At 48.3% G+C, this 11,024-nt stretch overlaps 1 protein-coding gene across 1 annotated transcript in view; it reads right to left on the bottom strand.

Moving 5' to 3' along the window:
* Positions 1-10,995, bottom strand: part of MTARC1 (mitochondrial amidoxime reducing component 1) — a 26,238-nt gene extending 15,243 nt beyond the window's left edge. The window contains exons 1-3 of the mRNA XM_004699921.2: positions 10,709-10,995; positions 7,179-7,352; positions 721-883 (exon numbers count right to left, since the gene is read on the bottom strand). Of these exons, the coding sequence (XP_004699978.1) occupies positions 721-883; positions 7,179-7,352; positions 10,709-10,995 (624 nt within the window). The remainder of the gene's footprint in view (positions 1-720; positions 884-7,178; positions 7,353-10,708) is intronic.
* Positions 10,996-11,024: the final 29 nt, after the last annotated feature.

Raw genomic sequence — 11,024 nt, 5'->3', positions numbered from 1 at the left:
CGGGCACCATCAGCTTAGAAAGCCTCATCTTTCTTCTGAGGAGCAGCTAGTGGTTTTGAACTGCTGACCTTGTGGTTGGCAGCTCAAAATGTAACCACTACACCAGCAGCGTGGAGTGGGAGCGGGGGGCCTCCTCGCCCCCCACCCATTCCTCCAGGATTCCCAATTGACAGAAACATTCCTTAATTTCATGGATGCTTATTTTTTATGCAACCTGTAAATGAATGTTAAGTACTTATGCTAACCGTCGCTGTTTAGGTTGTTTGTTTAATTGCCATCGTAAAAGCTGTGTTTATTAAGAATCCTTAGAACCTTATTCCTTTAAAGACCAGCCTGGTTAATTTTGAGTCCAGGGATTGGGAACCTTCTAGTGTCCACAGACAACTACTGCGTGGAGTGAAAGAGATGATTTTGTAGCAGACTTGGAAACCACAGGGGCATCCGAACTCTGGCATACATATTGGAAGGTAGGCAGATGCTCATGGGCAAAACCGCACAAAAATCCTCAAATCAAGAGGCAGAGCTCATGTTCCCAGGGGAAGGGTATTCTTTTTGCCCACTGCTGGTGGGTCCCGGTCACTGTGAGCCCCGGCCAAGCTACCTGGGTGACTCCCTTGGCCACGAGAGCAGCAGCGGGGCAGTTGGCTCTGCCCACTCAGAGGACGTCCTCCTTGCCCAGGGCACACCAAAGACCGAAGACTCAAGCCAAGCTCCTCTCACCTTCTCACTGGACGGGAACAAGTCCTTTATCTGGTGAGGATTCCGTGGCCGCATGCTGGGCTCGAAGTGTACCAGGCGGAAGTGCTGTGTTTTCAGGAAGCTGGTTATCCACTCGGCCGCCGCGTCGCCACAGTCCCTGCCCTCGATCTCTAGGCCGTGTACTCTGCAGGGACACAAGGGCAAAGGGTGGACATGGCTTGAAAAGCTGCCCCCAGCTGTGAAGTTGTAATGCCTTCCCTCTCAGAAGGCAGTGCAGTAACCCTGGCCCTTCCCCTGACACCTAAATATAGGTACTGGTCTAGGGCTTACTTTGCCCACTTTTGCCCCTGGGTGGTACAACTGGTTAAGCGCTTGGCTTGGAACCACCCAGAAGCACTTCACAAGGAAGGCCTGGAGATGAAAGCCTTTCAAAGCCCTCTGACCCACAGTTCTACTAGCCCACACAGGCCACCGTGAGTCCTCTCAACAGCTACTGGCTTGTGCCTTGGTGTTGGCACCCATTTGTGAGACTCGGCTGGGCCTCCCCGCCACAGAGGAAAAGAAAAAAGAAGTTGAATTCTGTTGCTGCTGATCTGATTCCGACTGACAACGACTCTCTAGGATGGAGCAGAATTGCCCCAGCGCTTCTAACACTGTCAATCTGCATGGAAGTAGACTGTCACGTCTTTCTACAAAGATCAGCTGGGAGGTTTGAACTGCAACCCTCTGATGAACCTGTTGGGCCAACGGGGCTCCTCCAAAGGTCTCTGAGGAGAATTCAATGAGATTCTATATTTGAAAATGTGCTGAGTGCCCCAGAAGCAAGCTAATTTATTAATAGAAGGTAAACTGCGAACTCTGATTGACCACCACAAGAGTCTACCAACACAATTGACTATACTTTGCTGGCATAATCATAATTCACACACACTTAATGGATATGAAAATGTTCTCCAAATATAAAATATTACCAAAACCGACCCAAATTCGCAGCCCTCCAGTAGGCGCTGACTCATAGGGATCCTGCAGGGGAGAGAGGGATTGCCCTGTGGGCTCCATGCCCCTATCTCGACCCCAGTAGCAAGCGCCCTCTTTCGCCCAGAGTGGTGGGTGGTTTTGAATTGCAGTAGTCAGTCGAAAGTGTAAGCAGTGCACATTCCAAACCCAAACCAAACTCACTGCCATCAAGTCAGTGCTGACTCATCGTGACCCCATGTGGGTTTCTGAGCCTATAACTGTTTACAGGAGTAGAAAGGCCGGTCTTTCTCCCACGGAGCTGCTGGTGGTTTTTAACTGCCAATGATGTGGATTGTAGCCCAACAAGCAACCACTGCACCACCAGGGGTCCTACAACCATTGGGGCTCTTAAAATATTACAGGTCTAGGCGTTATTCATTTAATGACCAGGAATAACATCAGAGTCTCCAGATGTTGCAAACAGTTCACTCCAAGGCTGGTGGGCATTAGAGAGGCCTGGAGATGTACCTCTGAAAACTCTCCGGAGCACCGCCCCAATCGGACACACAAGGGTGGCCACCAGTCAAAGGGGCTCGATGGCAACTAGTGTGGGGTTTTCGGTTTGTTCGCTTGTTTTCATCGCTCTTTAGGCTTTAAAGTTTCCCCTGCCCAAGTCACAACCAGTTGTGAGGTTGACGATTTGAGAATTACAAGTGTCTACATATCACTGCCGTCCAAGGTGCACCTGACCCAAGCTGTGGTATTGTGCATCGACTCTGATGCCCTGCTGGTGTTGGTGGGGACCATGTATGCAAGGGGCAGTCCTATTCTGTCGTACGGGGTTGCTGTGAGTCAGAATTGACTCAATAAAAGTTGGTCTGGCTTGGCTTGTTTTTCATATGCATATAAAAGTATCGTCAGGACAGTGAATAAAAAAAATGGAAAATAACCGATACGTTTGAAGTATGCTGTTGGCAAAGAACATTGACAGTACCATGGACTGCCAGCAGAACAGACAAATCTGCCTTGGAGGAAGTACAGGCAGAATGCTCCTTAGAAGTGAGAATGGACAAGACTACCTCATGTACTTTAGACATGTGATCAGAAGGGCCACTTCCCTGGAGAAGGACAGCATGCTTTGTCAAATAGAACATCAGTGAAAAAGAAGAAGACTCAACAAAAGGTCTTGACACTGTGACTACAACAATGGGCCCAAATACAACAACATCTGTAAGGATGAGGCAGGACTTGGCAGTGTTTCCACATAGGGTCTCCCTACCCACCCATCGCCATCGAGGTGATTCAGACTCCTAGAGAACCAATGTAGGGCTCCTGAGGTTGTAAATCTTTATGGGAGTAGGTAGCCTCGTGTTTCAGCAGGCAGCCTCTTGTTTCTCCCATGGAGAGGCTGGTGGGATTGAACCATCCACCTTATGATTAGCAGTTCAACTTCCAACCAACCGAGCCACCCAGGCTCCTTCACTTCTGAAGATGTGAAGAAAGGAATGTTATAGTATAGGCCAGTGTTTCCCAAAGTGTAGTACAAGAGTGAGATGATCGTAAATGGGTCGTCCTGAGCGCAGTAGGAAATAATGGCGAAGGGCACAGGGAGAAAACCCAGCGTAGTGCAAACAGGTCCCTCGTGCCTGGCAGGACTGGATACTATTCCTTCACAAATATGACTTGGTTACCTTTCTTACGAAGGAAAAACAGACTGTAGCAATAAGATCGCTCTAGGCAATAGTTTCCAACTAGAAATGATGGCATTTATTTGAAGCGTTTTTCTTATTTGTTACTTTTCTTTTCCATTCTTTGTCAAGTCGACTCTGGCTCATGGCCACTCCAATGTGACCGTGTACAACTTGGCTCCAGAGAGATTTCAAGGGCTGGTTTTTCTGAAGTACATCACCAGGCCTCTCCTCCAAGGAGCCTCTGGGTAGACTCCAATCCTTTGTACTACCCATGTGGCAAATTGAGTTGGCCATCCCAGGTTTCCCTTTTTAATGAGTGTGTTTACATGTGTTTGTTTGTGTTAAGCTGAATGAACTTACTGAGTCAATGATTAAGTAGAGGTACAGATGGTGTGGGGCTTTGACTTGGGATAAATCATGGCCGTGTTATGTGGATGCAGTCAGGAGGGTGAGCATACTGAAGTACACATCCTGTTTCCACCAATGGCGAGCACTGACCTTAGGGGGTCACAGGCCCAGGGGCTTGTCCTAGTTACAGGGTCTGTTGAGAAAGACTCCCTAGATGCCTTCGGGCTTCTATTGGCAATACTGGCCTTTATTCAGCTAAAGTGTTTGCATCCCTATTGGGCTACCCAAAACAATGACAAATGCCCTCCCTCTCAGGCTGACACTTCTTTCCATTGCAACCTCCACGAGTGGGTCTTGAGCATCACCCACGCTGGAACCTGAGGCCTTCGGGTGGACTTTGTCCTTTATCCTCTTGTTCGTCCTCCGACATTTAGCCTGAGTCCCAAGAAGTCTAAAAGATGAAGCAAACAAATTCCAAAGGCTCCTGAGATGTTAGCCAAAGATCATCTAGGCATGGTCTTGGGCAGCTTGCCTGAATCACCCATGCAAAGGTCCAGCTTGTTCTACCCCATTAGTGGGTAAAAAAAATCAGATAACAGCCTTGACCGTGAAAACAGGTGTACTTGGCTATGATCATGACCTTTTCAAGGTGACCCTGGGCGCCACAACTCTTCAGAGATCTTTCAGAAACTGGAGGCTGAGGTTACCACGGCTTCCCAGGAGGAAAGTCTGGGCTGCCAACAGAAACCTGAGGCCCAGGCGGGCCTGTGATCTTTGCTGGAAACGCCTGCCAAATTGGGTAGCATGTCTAAGCCTTCTTCTCATTTTGCTATTTCTAAACACATCCCTGTTTTGTCTTTGAGGCATCAACCAAAAGTCTGCATGGAACCGTGAAAAATGAGAAGAGTTTCCATACAGTTCCAAATGAATTAAAAGTTGAATGAAGAAAAAATTATACTAGCGAAAAGAAATTTTGGATAGACATCTAGCCATGGCAAACAAACATGGCATATGAACAGGAAAGACAAATTGCCAACAAGCATATTAAAAGGTTTACTTCATTCAGGTCAAGATGAAAATTAAATCAAGAAGGTAGCATTTTTGCCAGTGAAAAGAACAGGATGCTTGTCAACATCCTCGAGAATACAGTGAGACCAGCATGCTCCCATCTCACTTGCTGTCTTCAGTCCATTCGGACTCACAGCAGCCCCAGAGAACAGAGGTAAACAGCCCCAGGGAGTTCTGAGGCTGTGCCTCTTTATGGGAGTAGAAAGCCTCATCTTTGTCCCACAGATAAATAGGCCAGAAGCTGGAATCACCTTTCCACAAAACAATTCGGTGACAGCGTACAGAGCAATTCACACAAAACAACGCGGTGTACAGAATTCTAACAAAACCAATACTAAGATTTCTTCTCTAACAAAACATTAATAAGACATATGAACCAAGATTCATATCGAGATATTTATCACACAACTCCTCATTCCTGGAAACAGTCGAAACCAAGCCAGAACCGGAATCACAGGACACAGCAGAGTGTACTTACAGAATGAAATGTTACCTGAACCTTGAAATGATGTTTGTATATGAAAAATGTTCAGCACAGCAACTTAATCATGTCAACAGTAGTTAAGACTTGTTTTTTTCCCTTCGTCTCTTTTTGATATCACTTCAATTTGGTTTAGAAGTATGAGCTGTAGAGGCAGGAAAAAAATACGCCAAAACATCCACTGCAGTTGACTCAGCTGCTGACCACGCCCCCTCACCCTGCCCTGACAGTTTCCATCATTTCAACAATGAATGTGTGTGAACTTTTAGAATAAGAAAGACAACAAAATTAAACCTAAAGCATTATAATTCTTAAAACTCAAGGACTAAAAAACAAACAAATGACGATCAAGTCAATTCTAACTCATAGCGACCGCATATAGGGTTTCTAAGCCTATAAATCTTTACTGGAGCAAATAGGCTCAGCTTTCTCCAAAGGGGCGGTTGTTGGGTTTGAACCTCTAACCTTGCAGTAAGCAGCCCAATATTACTCAATAGAGACACTGGGACTCCTATAAAATATTATATATAAATTATACTGGTATTACATTTTCTGACTTTGGGAGGATTTATACCGTTTTTGACATATATTTACATTTTTTATTATATTTCCTATAATAAGCTAAGGACTACATCTACCATTCACATTTCATCTGGCTCCCAAATACATAAACTTTCACAAGTATAATTAGACCAAACTTTAATTCTCCCAAGGGTCCTTGTGGTGCAGAGGCGCTGGGCTGCTAACCGCAAAGTCAGCAGTTTGAACCCACTGCTTCCTCTGACCTTAGTCACCCAAAGCTCAGCCACAGCCCACAGGTCGCAGGCCACTAAGTCTGCCCAAGACTTCACATGCCAGCAGGATCTTGGACGGCCCCCTCACTTTAACATACTGCCTACAAACTTGGGGAGGGGGGCAGTTCCATTCGCTCCTCAGGCTGCCTCCCTCATTTCTAACCTGGTCCCTCCCATACTCTCTCAGGTCTACTAATGCACAGGAAGGAGTCGCATCACTCAGAGAAAGCACTACACGCACAGTTACCATTTTGGTATAGCATGAAAGATACACATGAAGAAACACAGAGGGCAAGGTCTAGGAAAGTTCCCTACACCCAGCCTGCATGTCCCAGAAAGGATGGATGGCTTTCACCGACCAGGAAGCCCCTGGAGTTTCTGTGCTCACAGCCTTTATTGGCTACAGTACATAGTCCTGATGAGGACCTGCTGTTTAATAAGCATGATTGATTGGATTGTACCCCACCCCCCACCCACCCACCTCTACCACCCGGGCTCGCCAAGGTCACCTGATATCGTGCCACATAGCAGCCTTTCTGTCTAGGCTGGTCCCAGCCCTTAGCACAAACCCTCAAGCATCCGGAGGCAGATAACAAAAGTACCTTAGTTACTTGGGAAATTCCAAGGGATCGCTTGAAAGATCCCAGGGCAAAGACCCCGTTGCTTTGGGAATGATTAAATTCTTTACTTCACAGACCCTATCTCCCTGGCTTTTGTGCCTGTGGCTCTCAATGTGACCCCTGTGGCCATAAAGCAAAAGCTTCTGCAACCACGTCATCATTTTCCTCTTTTAGATCTTGGAGTGGAGAACTTGGCAAACAACAACAACAACAATAATGAAGGTGAATAAATGATGCCTGGCAACACAGTAGGTTATGTGTTGGCCTGCTAGTCACCAGGTCAGCAGTTTGAAACCACCAGTCGCTCCATGGGAGAAAGAGGCTTTCTACTCGCATGGTTGACTGTCTCTGAAACCCACAGGGGTCATTCTACCCTATCCTATAGGGTCATGAGATGGAAATGACTCCATAGCAGTGAGATCATGATAAGGCTGTGAGGACAGAGCATGTTTCTCAGGACTCTCCCCATAGTCCATGCTTTTTGAAGCAGGCAGGTACGTCTTCAGGCCCCGAGTCTTACCTGCACGTGTGTATCGCATTCGTGGTGGGTGGTCTGAGGGGCAGCAGCAGGTCCTGCGTGAAGGCTGCACTGAGAGTCAGAGAGTCCCCATCACAGGTCAGGGAGATCAGGACCAGCCGAGGTTCCTGGCGCGCTGTCACCATGTTCCCTTCCTTGTTGATCACGAGCCAAAACCTGCCATTTACAAAATGCAATATTTGTGTGGGCCAGTAGGACAGTCATCTGGTCTTCGAGGGTGCTTTAGTTATACGCTGTCATCTTTGGGTTCCTCCCCCTTCAGCCTGGTGTGGAAGGGGGGCTGGGGGCGAGGGGAGGTGCACAGGGAATGGGATTGGTCTGTCTGCCTCTGTGTTCTCGAAAGTCAGCAGCGAGGCAAGCTGCTGGCGTTTTTGTTTTTCTTTGTTGAGGTTAATTTCAAAACAGATGTAATCATCACTCAAGCCCCGGACATGTAATACTGACCGAACGCTTGGAGCTTCTTGGTGGTACAGAAATCAAAGATGTTGATTATATTTTCATGGCAATGGCCAAAACACTTGATCACTGTCTTAAACATGCCGCAAGGAGACAGCAGTAATCTATGTCTCAAAAGATGTGAGGGCGCAAGGAATACCTTGCATACCTGGCACACCACTGTCTGCAGCCCACTGAACTGCTGGGCTGCTCCTTGCCTTGACTTTCTATTCCCTCAAAGCGTCGCAGTCTTGGAAGCCCACGGAGCAGTTCCACTCTGTCCTATAGGGCCACTGTGAGTCAGAATTAACTCCATGGTAGAGAGGTTTTCAAAAAATGTTTGGGTACTTCTTGGATTAATCACAGAGACTCCAATTCAGTTGAGAAGCATATAAGTGCTACTAATACCTTGTCAGATTCACCTCTCATCTCTAAATAAGTGTTTCATGAATTTTAAGTCAACATCAACTTAGTATGGCTTAAATATTGGACTTATGCAAATATATTCAGGGCTGTGGGTTCTACACATTTGATACAAGGCTTATTGTTAATCTTGACCATATTTTTTCCCAGCTCAGTTCTACTGGCCTACAGATACTTCTCAGAAAGACATGAATGAATGAGAAATGAGAGGAATAGGCCAGTTTCCCCAAAAATAATATTTCAAGAAAAGAGGACAACTGTGTAGAGTACCTTGTAGCAACTAGGAGGCAAAACAAATGTGGATGCATTGTGGTAATCTCACCCCACTGCATCACAATTAGACAAGTGAGCTTTTGCTTTTAAAATGCACAGATATAAGGGGGAAACTCATCAGGCACTTTTGACCTTTAAAAATATAGGCCTTTCAACAACCCTCTCTCTTATGGTCTGGGGCCCTGTCCCTGCACCCAAAACTCTTAACAGCTGAGACATTCAGCTAACTAACTCACTGTCCTCTAGTCCATGGTGACCCTGTGGGACATGGTCCTATAGTCCATGGTGCCTATAGATCTGCCCCTGTGGGTTTCCGAGACTGACTCTTTATGGAGTAGAAAGCCTCATCATTCTCCCTCAGAGCAGCTGCTGGGTTTGAATTGCTGACCTTGCAGTTAGCAGCCCACTGCACAACACACTACACCAGCAGAGCGCCTCAGGTATTCAGCTACCTGAGATCAATAGGTTAGCCCCTCGCCTAGGATAGGCCCTTCCTTTCTCAATTCTCTCCACCCACATTAGACACACAGAGCCCTGGCCTGCCTGCCCCAGCTGCTTCATACTAGCACCCACGTATCTTTTGAGCAGTAAGATTGGCCGACAGCTTTTCCTCAGCTTTTCCGTCTGATCATGTCACTAATCCATCATTCAAATCTCTTCAAGGCCTGCTTTTCCGCACAGGATCAAATGCTCACTCCATAGGTCGGCTGCTTCCCTGCTAATCTCCCCCTCTCTTAGCATACCTGGGTTCACTTTCTCTCCTCACTCAATTCCTCCCAAGACGGGCTCATGAATCCTGGTCACTTAGCCCAGTTGGTCCCCTCTGTCTAGAACGGACTTGCCTGAAAAGTTCACATTTTTTGAGCCGTAGTTGAAGCTGTGATCTCTCTAAAATCCTTCCTGACTACCCCAGGTGGCTACCAGGCAGTGTCCCTCTCTCCCTTCCAAGTTGTCACACAGGTCTGAGTGACTCTAGGCCTCTGTTTGTTCCTCGTGACACATTTTCCGTGAGTATGACTACCAACAGAAAGAAAGACATTAGCCCCGTGGTTGCTGTTGTTAGCTTTGGGGCCTTTGCGGCGCATGACCACCACATGGGCACAGAAGAGAAATGCTCCCTAGGGTTATGAAGAACAGATTGCAAGGATCTTTTTCGAGGTGGCTCTAAGTGGCTTCAAACCTCCCACCCTGTGGTTAGCAGTGAAGTGCTGAACGCTTCATGCCACTGGGACTTGAATCTAGTTGACTGACATATCATCTCCTATTAGTATCAATTATAATAGGAGCTTGATAAACATTGGGTTGGTGTAATAAAAACACAATGTCCTTTGCCTCTGGAGCCTGTGAGAACAAACAGTAAATTCAACCAGCTTGCCAAGGCCATTGTGCAACTCCTGAGCTACATTGCCTTCTTGGCTTCCTTCCTGAGGGAAAGGTGCACCTTCCAGTATTCCACGGATTATTCTGTTCTCCCTCGGAAAAGCCACAGCCCCTCCAGACCTGTGTAGTTTTCCAGTGAAGTTGAGGACTGGGCTGGGAGGAAGCAGTTTGGAATGCAGTCTTCCAAGGAGGCCGGGGGCCGACCCACAGCCACACCTGGAAGAGGACAAAGCCACTAGCCCTGAGTCCTTCAATCTCTGAATCCGGGGAATCCCCACAACCCTGATCAGGCATTAATGAAAATCAGTATTTCCTAAGCACAAGCAGATTCAGGGAAACAAAAGTCCCACTGCTGAGTGACACGGGGCATCTGTTTCTTTGCCCACAAAAGATCCATGGAGGAAATCAGAGGGGAAATGGTAAATACCATCACACGTATTGTCGAACAATACATAACAAATTTACAATCTAGTATTTATCACAAGTAACGTGACACCAATCACATTCATCATGTTGTGCAATCAATATCGCTTGCCAAATGTTCAGCACCATAAGCAGAAACTCGGGACACTCGCACTTTGTAAGCTGTAAAAGTGCACTTGCTAAGCTGCAGCCAGCCATTAGTATGTGCGCGGCCTGCAGCCCTTCCTTGAGGGCTGACTACCGCTGTTTGCATTGTTTCTAAGTTCGCAAAAGTCTCAAAACATAAAGCGTCTGGGACCAATCCCACTAGATGGAGGCTTAATGTTTGCTGGAGCGCAGGCAAACACCTGGCCTGACAGCGCCCCTCGGCGGTGGAAAGTGGGTCCGGTCACGGGGCCTGGTTCAGAGTCCTGCGTCCCCAGGTTTGCTCTCCGGGAACTAGGACCTTGTTTCTGTCTCCCCCTGCCTTTCCCGCTCTCGACTTCTTGGGGAAGGAGGGAAGGGTTCTGCAGACCTCCCACGGGCGCGTCCTGGTCCCGAGCCCAGCCAACGTGGCCCATCGGTCCGGCGGGTCGTACCTGTCCCGCAGGTGGCCGCTGCGCAGGCCCATGGCCGTGCACTCGGCCGTATCCACCAGCACCCCCTTGCACGACTTGACCGGGTAGATCCACAGCTGCGACACGGTGCCCACCTGCTGCAGCCGCCGGCGCCGCCTGGGTCGCGCTCGGCGCCAGGCCACGGCCCCCAGCGCCACGGCGGCCAGTCCCAGCGCGGCGACCCCGAGCCACCCGGGCCGGGCCTGCGCGGGGAGGCGCGGCGCGGAGAGGCCCAGGCGGGTCAGCGCCGACAAGCCGGCTGCGCCCATGGCCGAGGCTGCGGGACTGGGGACAAGGC

This window comes from Echinops telfairi, unplaced genomic scaffold, assembly GCF_000313985.2.
Source record: "Echinops telfairi isolate 266 unplaced genomic scaffold, ASM31398v2 ScPeMD7_7424;HRSCAF=8462, whole genome shotgun sequence".
Classification (NCBI taxonomy): domain Eukaryota; kingdom Metazoa; phylum Chordata; class Mammalia; order Afrosoricida; family Tenrecidae; genus Echinops; species Echinops telfairi.
The sequence above is the reverse complement of the archived record's forward strand: the minus strand, read 5'-3'. Positions and strand labels throughout refer to the sequence as shown.